We start from the raw sequence: 21538 nt of genomic DNA on the forward strand, positions 1-21538 counted from the left end.
AATTATAAAGCTGAAGAGTTTGTTTGTTTGAACGCGCTAATCTCAGGAACTACTGGTCCGATTTGAAAAATTCTTTCGGTGTTAGATAGCCCATTTATCGAGGAAGGCTATAGGCTATATATTATCAAGCTAAGACCAACAGGAGCAGAGCAATGCGAGTGAAGCCGCGGGGAACAGCTAGTACATCATACATAGAGATGTGGCATTACGTAGATAATATTCACAATAATTATTTGAATATTTAAAATTTAAAACCAGATAAATAAGTACTATTACGGCAAATAGAATATATTTCACTCGCATTCTTCCACTATATCGTTATGATAACTTTGTAGGTGCCACAGATGCCTCCAGATGCATTTAAATGTTATAAATAAAAACTTTCTTTGAGATAAAAGCTCAGATGTCGGAAGTTCAAGTTACTTGTTAGCGATAGCTTGAGGAGCCTCTCAGTAAACTATATGTCAACTCTTTCATAACCTTTCTCCGTAATGACGGTTTACGTAACGTTTCTTTTCAAGGTTACCTTGTAACTTTATGCAATAAAATATAAAATATTTAACAGAGAAGTGGACTAACATTCTTTTGTAGGAAAATATGGTCTATAAACAATGATATTATAAGTAAGGTAGATAGGTTGAAAGCGCTTCGAGGATGGCACGTCAAAGTGTGTTATAATTTACTTCAGTTATCTGTTTTTCATCACGATAGTTTTAAACTTTATTGACCTGATTACCTTCTACCCTGGTTGCCTGGAAGAGATCATTACTAAGTGATAAGGTCGCCAAATACTAAACTGTTTCTTCACTATCATCACCACTACATAGTATTAAACAAAGTCGCTTTCTCTGTCCCTATGTCCCTTTGTATGCTTAAATCTTTAAAACTTCGCAACGGATTTTGATGCGGTTTTTTTTAATAGATAAAGTGATTCAAGAGGAAGGTTTAAGTATATAATTTATAAGGTTTTAGGCAAAGCGGGCGAAGCCGCGGGCGGTAAACTAGTTATGTATATTTTAGTATCTAAATCCATTTAGTTGTATTAAAGAATAAATAAATAGTTAAAAAATTACGTCATCTCACATTCATATTACCCAATAGACATATCAGGCGGTTAGGTAATTAATTGTATCTACGTGGAAATTGGTGGAAATTAAACGCTGTCCAGTTGAACTGCTGACCACGATGCGGTAAAGTATGTAAAGCGTAAATCTCGTTTTCAAACTGATAAAACGTTTTATTTTAATAGTTGAAATACATATAAATTTAAATTTTAATTTATCATTCAAATCATAGCACAATAACAGCAAATTATGCGTATTAAAAGATAATTCTTTGAAACTGTTATTGATAATTTTCGTTTATGTTGACGTCCCATGCGTGGTTTTCTATGCTTTTAAAAGCAAAATCAGTCGCAAATTTTTATCCCTTATTATCCTTTTGAGGTGATTTTTCTTCTTGTAGATTCCATCCTAAATAATAATTTATTTATAGCCTTTTAGTGACCGATTAAAATTAAAATTTTCACCATTAATATATATTCTTAGTTTAAGTTATAAATTATTATATGTATGTTAGTCTGTAAGGTATTTATTCTATGGGTCTGTACAATTTATTGTCTGTCACCTGAAATAAATGTAATAAATAAATATATAAAATAAAGCAAAACAGAAGCTTTACTATTTTTTTAATTTCACTATAAGGACGTCTATTGTAAGATATTACAGAATGAAATACTTCAATCCAATTAGCTTGATGCATGCAAAATGTACGATAAGCTTGACCGTGTACCATTCGACTGTTACATCAATCATCGTTGTTCTTTATTTACGGCCGCTTTCTATATTGAATCTCAATCCCTAATTTGCTGGTCGAGATTGATATTTCAATCCATTTTCTACTTTTAGTATTTCAATAACCGATCGATGGATCGCTAACTCGATCTTTTTTTTCAATCCATCTTTGGGAGGGCCGATCGGGTTTTTAGATTGGTATTTGTATGAAAGTGAGAGTATGGTGTTTTCTTTAACCGATCTCTGATTTTGACAAATCGATTTTTGAACGTTATAGATCTTTATTTGTGATCCTCCAATTTTGACCGATTGTATTGATAAAAGGCGTGAAAATGGAAATTAGTGTCATTAATCAAAAGATAATTTGATTGCTTTATTGTAACGGTCATTCCATTGTGAAGGATATTTTTTTCATATTCTGAAGTTAATCGGTTTTCTGTTTATTTGGAAATGACCTTTGAACCATGCGATACTATTCAACTGATACGTTTTGAATTTGTTTTGTTAGGGACAGAGTTTGTGCAAACTTTATTGTGATATTTAATAGATTAATTACATTATTTATTTATATCATGGCGTCTTTCTAGTAATATTCACCACATCTTAACTTGATTTTCATTAGATACATTTTTGAAGTGAAACTTTTTTGGGCGCGTTGAGAGTAAAATTTTGGTCGCATCATGGCAATACCCTCACGTCATGGAGTAAGGCGACGATTTGGTATTTTTGAATCTTACCAAAAAAGTTTTACTTCTGAGACGTGTGTTCGGCACACGCGCTCTTTTTTTATTCGTTTAGTAACTACTATTGTATTATCATAAACAGCGTTATTTACCTATTTATGATAGGGAAAGTAAATAAATATATCAAGTTTAAAAAAAGCTTTGCATTTTATAACCGAAATATCAGGAATAGCACAGGCATTTCAAAAATTTTGTAATCGTAAGCGTTTCCCTTGTTGCCGTAAAACCTCTTTAAGCGCGTCACACACGGTGAAGATACTATAATATTTTATCTTAAGATACTGTAACATTTTATATTACAGTATCTTAAGGTATCCGGTATCAGCGTTCTGACCATCATTTTTCTTTTTGTCATTGCGTACTAAGACCCCTGTAGAACCGCCATACTGTTACAAATGACGCGAAATTTTGTGGGCTGCTTACGTGTTTTTACACTTAGCTTCATCAAAATATGTCAATAGATATTATCTGGATATTATTTAGTTTAAATAGGTTTACGCTGAAAAAGTAGCTTCAATGTATAAATGAGGAGCTGTTTATATATCCACCAATAAATTATAAATATAATGCCTTATATTAAAAGAAACTTGGGACATAATAATAAGACGTAGGGTAGCTTCTGACCGATTTTATATATTGAGAGTGCCTTTCATAAGTTGCGGACAAAGTTACAGTACTTACTTAGTATATAAGTACTTATATTTACAAAGAACCTAAGTGATATTAATCCATCTACACGACAAGTTATTTCTCTAGCTGCAACTCGCTCGCAACTTTGCTAATGCTCTTTTATTTATCAAAGTTAACAACTTACTGGTCGAGCTTGGTAACTCGAGGGGAATTAATGGGCGTTTTAATTGTCTTGAAGTTTTTATAAGATAATACTAGATAGCTAGTATGGAAGCAAAATAGACTGAATTATGTGTGAAGTTTATGTTTTATGCCTTTGCGATCATAGATGACCTGAGCGGTCATTGTTGGTATATTGTTGTATATTGTTGGCATTATTACCATATTTATTCAAGAGCCATCTCAATATTTATCTATGCTTATGTTATAAACAGCTTTGTGTGTTTGTAGGGGCAATCTTCGGAACTGATCTCATGGTTAAAATTCTATATCTAACAGAAAAAAAATACGTGTGGCACTCGAGGACTGCCACGGTAAAGCTTATAGCATCGCATCGCTGTGCCCGTTGGAGTGTGGGGTGTTAGGTTTTTTCATTACGGAATTTTTACATTCGGTCGCCGCGCTCAAAGTCTGAGATAAAAGCTATGCAATAGCTTAAAAAAATACATGCTTAGCTAAAGAACGCTACAATGCCTAATGTGTTTTTAGTTAACGGCCGCAGTAAGCCACGCATTCACTGCTAAATTAAAACGTTCCGGATTAGCGAGTAATTATCAAATACCAAGCTTTAACTAAAAAGCACACCTTGTGGACATTACTAGGAAATAAGTCGACAACAATTGTGCAATTAACATTCTGTTTAAAGTTATTTTGTTTACACTGAAATAACAATTTTGTTATTCATAAAGTACAAGCCTTTCTTGAAATGTTATTATAGCTGCAACGTTAACAATAAGAGAAAGATTTCAAGATAGGAAATGTTGTATCTTGTAGCAATACTCGTAAAATAGAAATTACACGCTTTTTTAAATGTACCTACGTCAAATTATATAATGTTGAAGTTTTAATTTACATTTTTTTTTATTTCAGGTGTTCCTTAAATCATTCATCGCAGAAGTGTACGTTATCAGATTTTTTATAGATACGTTGAATAAATATATGCATTAATTATTGCTATTGTGTTTTTATATCTCACCAATTTATCTTTTTATATTACATATGCGATCTAGTAAATGACTCTACTTGTAATATTGTCAAAATTACAATAGATTTTTACGCTTTCATGTACACTAAAGTACACTAAAATTCAACTAAATCTAACATTGGCTCATATTTAAACAATAAACCTTTACAAAAAGCATTCCATTAAATCACGTAGGGTCTAGGAAATTAATAACGTTTCACATCAAAAGTGTGATCTTGCCAAAGCGTCTAAGAAACGGAAAGCCTACAAATTCTTGTGAGTTCTACAGCCTTAACTTAAGTGAATGTTATATAGGAGCGTTAATGATGTTCTAACAGCTTGCGTGTGCATATTCAGGTGAACATTCAGGGCTTACCTTTCACAATTTTAAGTGCTACTATTTATAGTCGATCGTAAAATGAATTTGTCTTATTTGTTCGATTTCATTTTATGATTTTATGAATTTGGATTAATGATTTAATCTGGTTACTCATGTTGTATGCACAGACTGAATTATAATTTACAAATAATAGAGAAATGTACGAAATAATAACTTCAAAATTAAAGACCTAAAAATTTGTGTCACTACTTCTTGATATAATTTATTTGTTACATTGTACGATAAAATGTGTAAAATGTATAAAATGCTTGAAAGCAAGCCTACGCTTACGTACATTGTTAACAATATTTTAATATGGTTTTTAGGTTGTGATGCTAAAATTGACACCAAGAGAATTCGAGAAACTTTCGAGATTACGTCATTATCTACCCATAGTAGGGGCCACATTACCGTTATAGTGTACAGAGAGGAGGTAAATTACTCCAATCTATTTATGAGGGGAACTGGAACGACTTGCTTGCTGAGAGGACGATTTATGAAGGCCTTGCGGTTGTGTTGTATTGGCGTTTTGAGGAAAACACAAGATTTAATGGAAAATGTACTGGGTTACGTATTCACATGCCTGTTAGAGATGCTTTGATGTTATTTTGGGATATTTACATATAATGTAATGTAAGTGTAAGTGATTGCTATGAAATGGTTATTTCTGGCTTTAAACGTAGTATCATTTTAACATGTTTAATAAAATAATAAACCTCGGTGAAACGTTATGAATAAATAGGTAGTTTCCGAGTTATTTACTATTGATATTCGATTTAGTTTTGTTTTGAAAAATGTATCTACCTATATATACCTATATATATATATATAAATCTATTTACAGTATCTAAGTAATGAAAGGGAATACGCTTGCTATTAATTTGATAATTTCAAGAGTAAAGTTTATTATTCCAAGCATAAGAAAGTTGTAAGCTCAAATTAATTGCAAGTGTTACCTTGTCGTAATTAATGTCACACGTCCAAATCGGAGTGAAATTTCATACAAATCATAAATCACGGTGACAGGCCTACGTGAGAACGAATGTTATGTAATTGAAGTGTCGTTATGCTTCTTGGTCGTTATATTCAAGCAGAACACGTGTTTTGTTAGAACTATAGTTTTGGGAGTACCTATGGACAAAGATAAACGTTCTAAATCTATCTTAATAGCTTAGATCCTAGGTAGGTATATTCCTATATGATGAAATTATAATGTATAATATGGTATGAAGTGGGAGGTAAAACTGTAAGTTTCATTCACTTTGATTATATTTTATATTTATTTATTTGTAAAAAAATATCAACGGAGAGGTGGTGGTGGAATTGATGATCTAAAAGGTTAGTATTTCAAATTTAATAAAAAAGTAAAATTAAGTACTATTAATCGATAAGATTCAAAATGTCGTACAATCTATATTTTTCAAATAAGATTTATGAGAATTACGGCCGATTTTTCAAATCCGTCCAATAAATTATTACACGATAATATTAAAATGTCACGTAAACTGTCAAATACGGGCAATTAGAATACGTTTTTAAAATGGTTGTTTTATAAATTATTCGACGAATAAGTTTTAACCAAGGATTGAAAAATCAGCCCTTAGAAAAGAACATACTTACTAATAATTTATACTCTAACACTCGGATAGTATTGATCTAATGCGTTTAAATAAAACACATTAATGTTAATAAAAGGCATAAGCGATCCCGTTATGATAAAAGCCTGTAATTAGCACATAATTAACTGATAGATAATTGGATATCTATAAATCAGTACTTGATTATTCCTGTGTTTGCATTACGTTAATATTTGGTGAATTTATAAACCATAATGTAACAAATTACATAATAATATTTTGTGGATATTTTACTAGTGGAAAAATAATGAGTTAAGGAATAAATCGGTTTTTAGCACGCTATAAATTCTTTGTATTTCATCCATCTCAACGGGGTGCTATGAGAACCGAAAATCTTATAAGATAGCAAAATTATAACTGACTAGCGTTCCGCCCCGGCTTCGCCCGTGGTACATATTTCGCAATAAAAGGTAGCCTATGTTCTTTCTCAGGGTCTAAAGATTGTCTGTGCCAAATTTCATCAAAATCGGTCCAGTAGTTTATGCGTGAAAACCATACATACATACATACATAATTACAAACCTATCCTCTTTATAATATTAGTATAGATTCCAGGAAGAAAAATCATATGAAAAGATCAAATGAAATATATTAATGGCAATAGCTGAAGAAAAGTGCCTTGAACAAAGGTATCTATAATTAATAGAAAACGGGTATAAGAAAAAAGGTACGGTAAAGGTAAGGTCATATAGACCTATGTATATCATATTTTACTTGCCAATTATTTTCTATTTTATATTTATTTCCTTTATGGACAGGCAAATTGAAATAAAAGGATAATCGAAAGTTCAGGATAGATGATTAATGAAATAGCAAGCATATGGATAGGATAGGAATAAAACAAGAAAACACAGTCATAATAAAAATCACTTTATTTACTTTTCCCGAAACAAACCCCGTGTACATAATAACAAATAAATACAGTTACATATAACTCTTAAATAAACAGAATCTAATTAGTGAATATTTATTTTGGTACTGGTCTTCACTCGAAGAACTTATTATAACTTAGCTAACCTAACAGATCCATAATAATAACTTAAATAAATTAAGTGTGCCTCTTATAAAAAGAATAAGTTAATTCGTCAATATAAGGAAATTACTTAAACTTGAATAGATTTCTGTTTTTCCACCATATTAGTGACTGCGTTAGTAGAAGTTTTAGGATTGGCATCTTTATTGACGATTTTGTTTATAATATTAGCACAATCTTTGTTTTCCAATATCGTATTGTGGTTTCCTTCTAAATAATGTACGGTAACACTACCCTCAGTTAATTTATCGAGACCGTAATTTTGTTCCAGAGTTACGAAAGGTGGGTTTTCTTTCGGACGTAAGAGGACAATGGGGGCTTTAATTTTGGGGAAGTCTTCTGGCTTGTAATTAATGACCATTTTGAGTCTGTAGTAGCAAGCGACGGCCATGTTGCCGATGAATTGTTTGGAGTAGTCGTTATTTTGTATGGGGCAGACATCGACTGCGTATTGGACTCTATCTGTGTAGGATTCTATTTCGTTAAGTTTGTCTAAGAGAGTGGCGGTTACATCGTTATTGGGGGCAACTATGTCTATGCAATGGCAGAGGAGGTTGTTCTGTAATTGTGTGTCAGTTTTGAAGTTAAGGTTCATTGAGAGGATTGCGTAGAGGAAATCGGGAGCACCGTCTATGCAGAATACTGTGCCTTGGTGGCCTGTGGGAGAGATAATAATAATTGTTAGTTATGAAAGGCAATATTAATGTTCTTTTTTAAATTTTTTGGAGAATTGGAAAATATGAAATTATTATTAAGTAAAAAAATCTATTTTTGGAGCTTTGAATTAATTAGCTATATTCTGGAAATCGAACTTCTAATTGTGACTGTAAAATAAAGAATCAGTCGTTACTCGTTACGTTACAATTCTGTTTCAATCAAATTTAAAATCAAATTTACAAAATTAATTAAATTTAAATTAATTAGATAATTAGAATGAAAAAGTAAACTCAAAAAAATTGATAGGAAATAAAAGCGAAATTACCTTCTTTTTCAAGTCTGGCAGCGAGTCTCAAAGTGGCCATAGTACCGAAACTGTAACCAAGCAGAATGTATGGAGCACCGGGGTTCAGGCGGGACTTCATGTTCTGTAACCAAATGTTTATTTAATTGTAGAGGAAATAAGTAGCAGAAAGTAAAATCTCATCTCTATGTAGAGTGGTAGAGCATAAATTTCCACGACACCAACAACTGAATCGGACATATATTTAGTTTACGCATGTGGAGGTCATTCACCGTGTAGAGCATATCTTACACATCTAGTTAGCGCATGTATAGCACAGAGATCTAGTTTCTCGCATACATAGATGATGATTTGACGACGCGGTTGGCGCAGTGGTAAAGTAACTGCCTACTGAGCCGACGGTCCCGGGTTCGATCCCCGGTCAGGGCAAATATTTGTGTGATGAACTCAATTATTTGTTCTTGGGTCTGGGTGTTATTATCTATATATGTATTTATAATATTATATTTATCGTCGCCTAGTACCCACAACACAAGCCTTAATTGAGCTTACTGTGGGACTAGGTCGATTTGTGTAATAATGTCCTATAATATTATTATATTATTATTATAGAGCGAGAAACTAGATGACACATAATAAATATATATAGTACGTTCCACACCTAGTTTGTGCATGTAGAGCTTACTCACCATGTAGAGCACACTTATATAGACCACACGCACGTAGAGCACACACGTGTAGAGCACACACGTTTAGAGCACACACATGTAGAGCACACACGTGTAGAGCACACACATGTAGAGCACACTCATATAGAGCACACTTATATAGAGCACACTCATATAGAGCACACACATGTAGAGCACACACGTTTAGAGCACACACGTGTAGAGCACACACATGTAGAGCACACTCATATAGAGCACACTCATATAGAGCACACTCATATAGAGCACACACATGTAGAGCACACACGTTTAGAGCACACACATGTAGAGCACACACGTGTAGAGCACACACATGTGAGCACACACATGTAGAGCACACTCATATAGAGCACACTCATATAGAGCACACTCATATAGAGCACACACATGTAGAGCACACACGTTTAGAGCACACACGTGTAGAGCACACACATGTAGAGCACACTCATATAGAGCACACTCATATAGAGCACGCACATGTAGAGCACACACTCACCGTGTAGAGCACACGCACATGTAGAGCACACACTCACCGTGTAGAGCACACGCACATGTAGAGCACACACTCACCGTGTAGAGCACGTCCACCAGCGCCTCCAGCTCCTGGCTGGGCGCGTCGCCGGCGAGCTGCAGCACGCACATGTAGAGCACACACTCACCGTGTAGAGCACACGCACATGTAGAGCACACACTCACCGTGTAGAGCACGTCCACCAGCGCCTCCAGCTCCTGGCTGGGCGCGTCGCCGGCGAGCTGCAGCACGCACATGTAGAGCACACACTCACCGTGTAGAGCACGTCCACCAGCGCCTCCAGCTCCTGGCTGGGCGCGTCGCCGGCGAGCTGCAGCACGCACATGTAGAGCACACACTCACCGTGTAGAGCACACGCACATGTAGAGCACACACTCACCGTGTAGAGCACACGCACATGTAGAGCACACACTCACCGTGTAGAGCACGTCCACCAGCGCCTCCAGCTCCTGGCTGGGCGCGTCGCCGGCGAGCTGCAGCACGCACATGTAGAGCACACACTCACCGTGTAGAGCACACGCACATGTAGAGCACACACTCACCGTGTAGAGCACGTCCACCAGCGCCTCCAGCTCCTGGCTGGGCGCGTCGCCGGCGAGCTGCAGCACGCACATGTAGAGCACACACTCACCGTGTAGAGCACACGCACATGTAGAGCACACACTCACCGTGTAGAGCACGTCCACCAGCGCCTCCAGCTCCTGGCTGGGCGCGTCGCCGGCGAGCTGCAGCACGCACATGTAGAGCACACACTCACCGTGTAGAGCACGTCCACCAGCGCCTCCAGCTCCTGGCTGGGCGCGTCGCCGGCGAGCTGCAGCACGCACATGTAGAGCACACACTCACCGTGTAGAGCACGTCCACCAGCGCCTCCAGCTCCTGGCTGGGCGCGTCGCCGGCGAGCTGCAGCACGCACATGTAGAGCACACACTCACCGTGTAGAGCACACGCACATGTAGAGCACACACTCACCGTGTAGAGCACACGCACATGTAGAGCACACACTCACCGTGTAGAGCACGTCCACCAGCGCCTCCAGCTCCTGGCTGGGCGCGTCGCCGGCGAGCTGCAGCACGCACATGTAGAGCACACACTCACCGTGTAGAGCACACGCACATGTAGAGCACACACTCACCGTGTAGAGCACGTCCACCAGCGCCTCCAGCTCCTGGCTGGGCGCGTCGCCGGCGAGCTGCAGCACGCACATGTAGAGCACACACTCACCGTGTAGAGCACACGCACATGTAGAGCACACACTCACCGTGTAGAGCACGTCCACCAGCGCCTCCAGCTCCTGGCTGGGCGCGTCGCCGGCGAGCTGCAGCACGCACATGTAGAGCACACACTCACCGTGTAGAGCACGTCCACCAGCGCCTCCAGCTCCTGGCTGGGCGCGTCGCCGGCGAGCTGCAGCACGCACATGTAGAGCACACACTCACCGTGTAGAGCACGTCCACCAGCGCCTCCAGCTCCTGGCTGGGCGCGTCGCCGGCGAGCTGCAGCACGCACATGTAGAGCACACACTCACCGTGTAGAGCACGTCCACCAGCGCCTCCAGCTCCTGGCTGGGCGCGTCGCCGGCGAGCTGCAGCACGCACATGTAGAGCACACACTCACCGTGTAGAGCACGTCCACCAGCGCCTCCAGCTCCTGGCTGGGCGCGTCGCCGGCGAGCTGCAGCACGCACATGTAGAGCACACACTCACCGTGTAGAGCACGTCCACCAGCGCCTCCAGCTCCTGGCTGGGCGCGTCGCCGGCGAGCTGCAGCACGCACATGTAGAGCACACACTCACCGTGTAGAGCACGTCCACCAGCGCCTCCAGCTCCTGGCTGGGCGCGTCGCCGGCGAGCTGCAGCACGCACACACGCAAGCGCAGTCTCTTGCACAGCGGCTCTAGCGCAGACGCACAACCCTCCAAACCGGGCACCATGAATATTACGCGCTCTTCGTCGTTTATTGTTATCTCGTTCTAGAGAAAAACAAAAAAAAAGTGTAAAAAATTGGTTGTTTGTAAAGTAGGTTTACAATCGAGATGTTTACGTGATAACGTCTTATTGGTGGCAGCGCTCGAGATGAGACGGGAGATCGGTCCGTCTCTCTCTCGTTATACCTGCGATCGCGCTCGTGAGGTTTTGGTGTGACACAAGTTTCTGAACATGTCACCCGACTAAAACGATTTTAAAAACGTTATCACGTCAAAAAGGTGTCGGTCAAAAGAGGACCAAGGGTGGATCCTTGGAAACCCATTGACCTATGGATGACTGAATATGACGCAAACTAGTTTTGTGTGTCAAGTATTTAAATAAAAAAAGAAACGGAAATAATTATAATAATATGATGCATTTCATGAAATTCGATTATAATTGAATTTTAAACGAAATGTTACGTCAACGTAATCAAATGCTTTCACAAATTCTAAAGTTGTTGAAATAACCTATGGACCCACAAAAATAAAATATGGATTGTTTTTTTTTATGAAAAGAAGTCTGGCATTGGTTTGAAAATAAAAGTTTAAATGACAAAGATCTGGGTAAAAAAAAAACGGGTTGCACTGGGGGAGTGCCGGCAGAAGTGAAAACTTGATTATTAACGTTGAGCATGTTTGATATTTTGGAATGGTATCCGTCTTACGCTTTTTCGATCAGGTCATGTGTCCTGACGCGAGTTTAAGATTTTATACCCATTACAGAACAAGTGCTCAACGCCGCTAAAGAAGTTTTCACTTCAGAATTGTTTTTTTCCCTCTTAACTACATTACATTTACAAATACTTCAATGCCATATTCCTTACCTCAGTGCCATCGCTGACCATAGTGGGCATGTAGACCAGCGGCTCGCTAGCCACCTTCTCATCCCCGAAGTTCCTGATCAGCACCCGCAGACCGACTCCACCCTCAGCGGCCACTGGGACTGCGGACACTGACGTGGATGCTGCTGCTTCGCGTTGTGCTGTTAGTTCTACTAGCCTGTGAAAATAAATGTTTTAATAGTAAATAATATAAAAGTTAATTTGAATTTGAATTTATTACTAATTTTCAACCTTCCACCACCATCTGTAATATTGATTCTGGCTAAGGATAAGGATCTGGATGAGGGTAATGGTTTCGATAGTAAAGAATACAGAACATATGGATGGAAAAGTTATTGGAATTTTTCATATTTCGATGATCGTGTTTGAGGTCGATGAAAGAGTAGTTAAAATAGAACAAATAACAAAAGGTCATCTATATATGTTCAGTTTTCTGATGTGAAATTCGATCGTTATTAAGCTAAAATAGATAACTCAGAATATAATTATTAAAAACGTTCTAATAGTACTTTAAGTTGCCAAAATATAATGTTTCCTGAAATATTTAAAATTCTTATTAATTCAGTACGTACATCTATTTGATAGTAATCTATACCTATATCGAATGTATTTCTTATTTCATATAAATCATTTACCTGGCGAACGTCAAAGTTCTAATATCCTGCGCTGTGAGGAAGATCTCGAACTCTCTCTCGAGCGTCTGTTTGATTTCCACCGCCATCATACTGTCCATACCCAGTTCGGCTAAAGAAACTTGTTGAGATACTGTCTTGAGATCCTTGATACCTTTGGAAGAAATATTTATTATATGTTTGTGGTCAATTATTATCAAGGAAATTCCTTAGTTGGTATGTAAGGTTAACGTTTTTGTAAGTAAATTGTTCATTTATTGGAGGTTGCAAGTAATCATTATATTTATTGTATTTCTCAGAATTTAGCAACAGATTGATTGCAATAATATTATTGGAAATTTCGATAACAGAATTCGGGAAAATGCAAGTTGATACATAATTTAAATTGTAAATATTTTAATTGAAACGCGAATTCAGTCAAATTTCAGATAATTTCGTATGAAAGGAATGAATAATAAGGTAAGGGGCACAATAAGTGAAGTTATTCTATCACGGAAAACGATAATTTTTGAAAATAATTATCAATAAAACTTACAAAAATATGCCAAACTCTTGAAAAAAAAAACCGCCCGAAAAGCCCGTTTTTTACTGGCTCTCAGGAAAGTAAATAGTAACGTAACTCACCCATGATCTGAGCTACAGCGTCCACAATATTGCCACAACCAGATCCTCCCGCCTTCTTCTCAGCAACAACGATAGAGGAGACGATCACAGCATCCTGCTTCAGGAACTTGTCGAGTGCTAACAGGCAGGAGGAGATACGTTGTTGTAAAGTTCCTCCGATTTCAAGCTGAACGTCGTCGTCCTGCATGTCTGCTACTAGACCCACCTGTGGTAATAGTTATTTTATATATTAATTATTTATTAATAAGAATTATCAACGTTTGTTTACATTGCTGACCTAACCATTAATTAGATACTTATTATTTTTAAATGTAACAAACAAATACAGGTATTTACATCATGCAAACATAAAATTCACAAACTAATTATTAATTTACTACGGAAAAAAACAAATAAAAAATTGAAATTTGGCAATCTTAAATCGTAAAGTGAAGGCAAAAATATGCCGTATAAAACAGTCCTTGTTGTTGTTGTCCTATTTTGAGCATATATCTTGCATGTTTATTTAGTGTGCTGTTTTGTGTGTAATTTTTGAAAAGTTGATATCTGAAACACTGAAAAGCAAGAATATATATAGGTACTGCACATGCAAAATAAAATATATATTTAGAATTATTATTGTTTGGTTTTGATTGGGTCCAGCTGAAAACTTCCTCTAGTAAAATAGTTATAATTTTTCACATTTTATTAATTTAATAATTTTATACTAAAATCTTAAAGGTATTGAAGATGAGTCCATAACCTGTTTTTCCGTATCTAATCTTAAGATTCAGACCAACTAAAAGAGTTTGTCTTACAAATGTTAAACATGAAAACAGCGAGCACTCTCAGCGACGCTTGAAACTCCCAGCAAAGCGACGCGTTAGGTACAAAAGAATAAATTCAGGTCACACGACCGCGACGGCAAAGGCTCTATACCTAATGAGTTTTGAGGAGCTACGAATACGAATAATTATTACGTTTTTTAACGATAATTACTGAGCCTATATGGGAAAGTGTTATGTGTGTGTGCTTTGAATTTATTTTTAAATATACTTAAAGAAAAATGTAGGCTGTGAAAATTAATTACGAGAAGGTATTCGTGGAAGAGGAAATAGCTTTTAGATTTATATGCTCATTTTTACTTGTTAATTAATTATTTCAAGAGACGTCGTATTCTGTAACTTATGTCACACCACATCTTGTTGTTGTAAGCAGATTATGATTAAAACATCTCATTGATTATAAAAATATGTCTCCTTCGTTAATATTAAAATAATATAAATTTAATTATGCAAAGGTACTGAAATACATTTTATTGTCTTATATACTCTTGTAAATATGTGCATTTATAAAAGTAAAAAGCTTACTTCATTGTAACCGTTCAAGAGCTGTGAAAGGAACTTTTGCTAAGAGGTGTAGCGAGCTGAATATTTTATTGGTTTATTTATTAAATTTATAATAATGAAATTTTGTTTTACTCACAATTTTATTTGAGTGCTTTTACGTACCATTTTAATCATGATACAAAATATATGTATACCTACTTATACGAAAGTTTTATACGAAAATAATAAGAATCAGTTGACAAGTTAGTCGAGGAATGCAAAAAGACAACAAAATTGAAGAGCGGTACTCATGGTCGGTCTCAGTTTTCTATTGAGTCGTGTGTAGTGTGAAGTGCAGACTACTGTGTAGTTATACCACAGTTGCAGTGTATTTAGTTTAGTGCAGTGTGTTGTAGTTTACTGTAGTTTTGTGTGTAGTATGCAATACTTACATCACCAACAGCACCCCATTGCACAGCAAGGGCCGGTAGGCCGAGCTTCTTGCGCCACTCGCAAATACGTTCCATGACTGAGTTCGACATGCCGTAGTTGGTCTGTCCGGCGTTACCGCGACCGCATGACACGGACGAGAATATTACGAAGTCCCTGATTGAAAATGAATGATTATATTTTTACTTAAAGTTTGAGAGAAGAGAAGGGACAGAGAAAGCGACTTTGTTTTATACTATCCGTGATAGTCAAAAACAAACTTTCCATAAATAAAACAAACAATTTTCCGTTATCCATCTGTGTCTATTTATAGGCTGGATAAATATAAACAAAGAAAATGTACTTAAAAACTCTTCGTAATTGTTATAGTTCAAACAAAGTTATCGAACTTTTGGATAACTGACGATTTTCCAAATATTTGCAGTACAAATAAAATACAGATAGAATAAAAAATAGACACACTTTGAACTGATAAACCGAAGTTGTATTGATTTTATAAAACTTGTATGTTTGCGTACAAACAAGTTTAATTCAGCTTCGCGACGCGAAATGAAAAAGTTTATTCGGGTGGAAAAAACTATATAAGTTAATAAATATAGTTGATTCTATGATGGCTGTTAGACCGGGAGATACTGACACAAAATTTCGAGTCATTTGTAACAAGGATGCCGGTTCTACAGGGGTCTTAGTACGCAATGACAAAAAGAAAAATGATGGTGTGAACGCTGGTACCGGTGGCTTAGTCGCGTGGGCGTTTGTCGAACTCGTCGGAAAAATAGCGAAAGTCAAACGATTTGTAACACAAAAATTTTAGAATTTACCGATAGCCCATAAAAAAGTAGTAGGCGGTAGTGTCATGCCATACTTTTCCGGTGTAACTTACAGCCCGCCATACCGATGCGAATGTGTTGATTTAAATAAAACAATCATTCAACCATTTGTACCAGGCTAACTTTTGCACAGGTAACTATCGTCGTGCAGCCATTTACGAAAATCGCCATGCCATACTTTTCGGACGATTCCAAATGGTCGCCATACCGCCGAAAATCTGCAAAAAATTTTTATTTTGCCAAACTTTTTGTACCAGTATTGCATTTGGATTTTTGGAGAGTATTTGATAAAATGTGACCATTATTATATTTGCCATACTTCTAGTAGGGGGAAAAAGTGCTGTCATACTTGAAAACTTAATTTATTATTAATTTATATAAGTGAAGATTTCCAACACATAGATCTTTGAAATTTTGTATTTATATTTGTTGATCCTCAAACTTACAGGAAAAATAAGTGCCATACTGTTACAAATCGTTTGACTTTCGCTATTTTCCGACGAGTTCGACTAACGCCCACGCGACTAAGCCGCCGGTACCAGCGTTCACGCCATCGTTTTTCTTTTTGTCATTGCGTACTAAGACCCCTGTAGAACCGCCATCCTGTTACAAATGACTCGAAATTTTGTGTCAGTATCTCCCGGTCTATGTGTGTTTTTGTACATCCGCTCGTCAAACGTTCAATGTTTATGGTATAATGAACATACAGGCTTTGATGTGCCTTTTTCGTTTTTGGTAATTCAATGTGGTATCTATTATACAATTTTTACGTGGACATAGAGGGACATCTATACTAATATTATAAAGAGGAAAGGTTTGTAATTATGTATGTATGTATTTGTGGTTTTCACGTATAAACTACTGGACCGATTTCAAAAATTCTTTCACCATTAAAAAGCTGCATCTTCACTGAGCAACATAGGCTATATTGCATTTTCAAAAAAATTAGAGATCCTTACCAAAAATGCAATAATGTAACACAGGGTGTAAAAAAATCCTTAATTAAAATTCTGTCATCGCGTACGCTGCGGAATCTGTTCCCGGAAATACGAGGATGGTTCTTATGAAAAAAAAAAACGTATACATGTAGGTACCACGGGCGAAGCCGGGGCGGACCGCTAGTGTTATAATAATAGGATTTGTTTGGTCGATTGTAATAATAATTCCACGTTCACGTTCTATGCGATAAAAAAGAGACTGTCGTCTAAAATACTAAAAGATTGTCTCATGTTAAAAATACAAATTAATCAAGTGTTGTAATCATCAAATTCACCATTGCATTAACTTAAAAACGTTGTTAAGGCACTACAAAATAATGAAAAATAAGAAAACATTAAGTTCAGAAATAAATAATGAAATCAAGAGTTTGACTGACATAAATAAAACATTTTTATCAACTTTTCATCTAAAAATATAAACGCTGTAAATCATAAGAAATACTTAAACCAAACACCTGTTAAACACGCGATTAAACCTAAACGGAACGTTACCGTGGCAAGTAAATCAGAAACATTTGTTAACAAGAGATTTATGGCCCGAGTTCAAAGGTTGTACGATTACAAAAACGTCAGTTTTATAAGTTAACCAATGGTTATGGATTTATCGTTCAACTTTTGTATTTACTTATTGTTTTCTTGTTTTTGATAGAAGAATAAGTTTTGCATGAATCGTGGGTAAAATTTAATATTTTCAGAGAAGTTACGTGCTATCTGATGGACAGACAGACAGATGGAGAAACTGGGCAACAAATGAATATTGGAGATACGTATAATTATTATATCTTCATTGAAAATTAAATATAATTTTTTAACATTTTCGACTAAAAGAATAGAGACGTAATACCAACTTTTACACTATGCTAAAGTTTCTGCTAGAAGCCGTAAGTTTATCCATCCAGAGTTAGTTTTCAAAAGGAATGGCTTCTCCATTTGTATTCCATAAACATTTATAAAAAGAAAACTTGCATCGAATTTCCAAATCATAAGAATTTGTTTCTCTATTTTTATTCATAAAAATGTCAAAGGAAATCTAACATAGAACATGTCAACTTGTAAAGAAATCAGTTTTTAACACGCTTTTATTAGCTTCATGTTTAAATATAACCGACTCCTTTAGATTCGATTTTACCCACTTTAGGGCTTTTTTTTCAATCCTTGGTTAAAACTTATTCATCGAATAACGTATTAAACTACCATTTCAAAAATGTATTCTAGTTGTCCGTATTTGACAGTTTACAGGTGAAATTTTAATATGTTCGTGTAATACTTTATTGGACGGATAAATTTTAACCAAGGATTGAAAAATCGGCCCATAATAGGACAAATAATACAATAATTTATGCGTTTTTTTTTCTATAATAATTATGATTAGGTACTTAATTCTATAGCAATAAATCCTCTAGAAAAAAAAAGAATATAAATAACATTACTCACTTCAATTTCGGGCACAATTTCTTCGAGTATTTGTCCAAGTGCATAGTGGCCACGGCTTTAGGTCCGAACGACGTCCTGAAAGTGTCTGGGGTTTGATTCTGGAAGATGGAGTCCTTCAAAATGACGGCCAAATTAAAGATGGCTTCCACTGGGCCCATGGCGTTCGCCATTTTGAGCATTTGCTCACAGCCTTCTTCTGTTGTGATGTCGTGGGTTGAGATTTGGACATCCGCTCCGTATCCTGCCCAAGCTCTGTGAGGAAATAATTGAAATTGTTTATTTCATTGTTTTTTTTGGTGACGAGTTTTTTTTTTTTTTTTTTTTTACTTAAAATAATGAACCTAAGGTATTGGTGACGAGTGAGTTTCTGGTTTGCGAGGATTGATGATGATCGATGTAACATAATATTATGATTGTGATAGGCTACAATTATTACTAACTAGCTTTCAGCCCGCGGCTTTGCCCGCTTTGTCTGAAACCTAATAAATTATATAGTAAAACCTTCCTCTTGAATTACTTTATCTATTAAAAAAAACCGCATCAAAATCCGTTGCGTAGTTTTAAAGATTTAAGCATACATAGGGACAAAGAAAGCGACTTTGTTTTATACTATGTAGTGATTGTGGAAGAATTATGTAGATCATCAAGTCATGTAGGAATTGCGTCGTCTTGTATCTACAGTCACATCCTACTACAATTATGATGGTGAACTACTGGACCAATTTTGATGAAATTTGGCACAGATAATCTTTAGACCCTGAGAAAGAGCAAGCTACCTTTTATTGCGAAGTATGTACGGACGGCTAGTTATAAATAATGCTACTCACTTCAACCTCGACGCCTGGTATCCATTAGTGATCCCTCTTCTAGAAGTCAACAACACTTTTCTAGCTCCTCTCAAAATGAGCCAATCAGCGAGCTCAAGACCGAAGCCCCCGAGACCACCAACCACTACGTAGCACATGTCGTCTGTGCACATGTACCTGGGGGTTAAGTTTAACTTAAATGGTTGCTTAGTTTTTTTTTTAATATTAAATAATTACTTATATAGATAATTAACACTTAGACACAGAGCAAACATCTATGTTCATCACACAAATATTTACCCCGGGTGGGAATCGAACCCACGATCTCAGGCTTGGAAGGCAGGGCCACTACCAACCAAACCAACCGGTCAGTCAGTTTAAACTTAGGTTTTAGTGAGTGAAACTAAAATTGTAACTGAAGTTAAATCATAAGCACTATTTAATAAAAAATAACAATAAGATATACCTAATTATGATTTACAAAACAGAATGTTTAAAATCAAAACCTTTATAAATTTATATTTATAAAACATTTGAATGCCATTAAATTAAACCAAAAATATCAATTTCATCAAAACTTTTGTTGGTGCATGCAAAGATTGACAATGTATTCCATTGAGATTCTTGCAATTCTTACTATAATTAAAAAATAAATATATAAAATTTAGTCGTATTCTTATAATGCATCCATTACCATAGTTATTATCAGATCAGGGTTCTTATTTCTTTTCGAACCAATATATCAATATCATTGCATGTTAATTTAAAAAATAATAACGTCAATTTGTCTTGCATTCAAAATTGTTGATGAAATAAAAAAAATGTTGTGTGGTTTTATAAAACCACGGTAAAAGTGAAACTGTTCGAACGGTTCCGAACACTGCTTTGTGTAGCGCATGTCGCGTGACGGTCGGCTGCCGAGTAGGTATACCTACTGCGATACACGCGACATGCGCTACACAGACCAAAAAGTTTGAGACGATGTAATAAAAGTTTCACTTTAAAAATAATGTATTGAAAACATCAATGATTTACCTAGGCAGAGCGTTAACAGGCATGGTAGTTGGTTTAACTGGACGGTTTGTGCGTTCTTCATCACGGATCTTTACAATTACCTAGAAACCAAAAAAATATTGTTTTTAATTCTCATGATGATGAAGATAAGAATAGTGATTATGATGATGAACGATGATGAATAATAAAAAATACGGGTTGCACTCCGGGAGTGCCGGCAGAAGTGAAAACTTGAATAATAACGTTGAGCATGTTTGATATCCATCCGTCTTACGCTTTTTCGATCAGGTCACGTGTCCTGACGCGAGTTTAAGATTTTATACCCATTACAGAAAAAGTGCTCAACGCCGCTAAAGAAGTTTTCACTTCAAAAATATAAAGATGATGAACAAGTTCTCACTCTTCCAAATCATCTAAATAATATCAATGAAGTAGATATTAACGAAAATAAATGTTTGCGTGTACTAGTGCACACACGTAAGAAGTGAAACTTCTTTATGACCTTATTTTTTCAAAAAATAATTTAAACTTTACAGAAATACGTAGAATCACGCGTGGTAGGGATGAGAAAAAGAAAGCGCATAACGGAAAAATGTCACGCGTAACGAAAAAATGTTACACTAAATTTTTTTCCAACCCCGATGAAGAAGTTTCACTTCAACAATATTAATAATAACATAATATCTCACTTTGCCAATATGTTTGCCAGCAGCCATGTATCTGAAGGCGGTTTCCACCTCGTTCTTCTGGAACGTGCAGTATGTGAGCGGTCGGACTGCACCACTCTCAATACCGGTGAGGAGGAGTTCTTGCAACTTCTGTGTACATACATGAATGAATGAATATTATTATAGGACATTAATAAATAAATAAATGTGTTGTGGGTACTAGGCGACGATAAATATAATATTTAATAAATACATATATAGATAATAACACCCAGACCCAAGAACAAATAATTGAGTTCATCACACAAATATTTGCCCTGACCGGGGATCGAACCCGGGACCGTCGGCTCAGTAGGCAGTTACTTT

At 36.4% G+C, this 21538-nt stretch overlaps 1 protein-coding gene across 1 annotated transcript in view; it reads right to left on the reverse strand.

The window, feature by feature from the left end:
- Positions 1 to 7222: 7222 nt before the first annotated feature.
- The window catches only part of LOC149478697 (fatty acid synthase-like), a 62404-nt gene continuing 48088 nt past the window's right edge, over positions 7223 to 21538 (reverse strand). Inside the window, exons 31-41 of the mRNA XM_089708695.1 lie at positions 21194 to 21322; positions 20526 to 20605; positions 19512 to 19667; positions 18685 to 18936; positions 15425 to 15578; positions 13666 to 13870; positions 13045 to 13195; positions 12392 to 12566; positions 11394 to 11570; positions 8381 to 8483; positions 7223 to 8055 (exon numbers count right to left, since the gene is read on the reverse strand). Coding sequence (XP_089564821.1) covers positions 7469 to 8055; positions 8381 to 8483; positions 11394 to 11570; positions 12392 to 12566; positions 13045 to 13195; positions 13666 to 13870; positions 15425 to 15578; positions 18685 to 18936; positions 19512 to 19667; positions 20526 to 20605; positions 21194 to 21322 — 2169 coding nt within the window. The 3' untranslated portion in view covers positions 7223 to 7468. The remainder of the gene's footprint in view (positions 8056 to 8380; positions 8484 to 11393; positions 11571 to 12391; positions 12567 to 13044; positions 13196 to 13665; positions 13871 to 15424; positions 15579 to 18684; positions 18937 to 19511; positions 19668 to 20525; positions 20606 to 21193; positions 21323 to 21538) is intronic.

This window comes from Colias philodice, chromosome 21, assembly GCF_061535455.1.
Source record: "Colias philodice isolate Cphi_HAF_F1 chromosome 21, ilColPhil1 Martin Lab GWU primary, whole genome shotgun sequence".
Classification (NCBI taxonomy): Eukaryota; Metazoa; Arthropoda; class Insecta; order Lepidoptera; family Pieridae; genus Colias; species Colias philodice.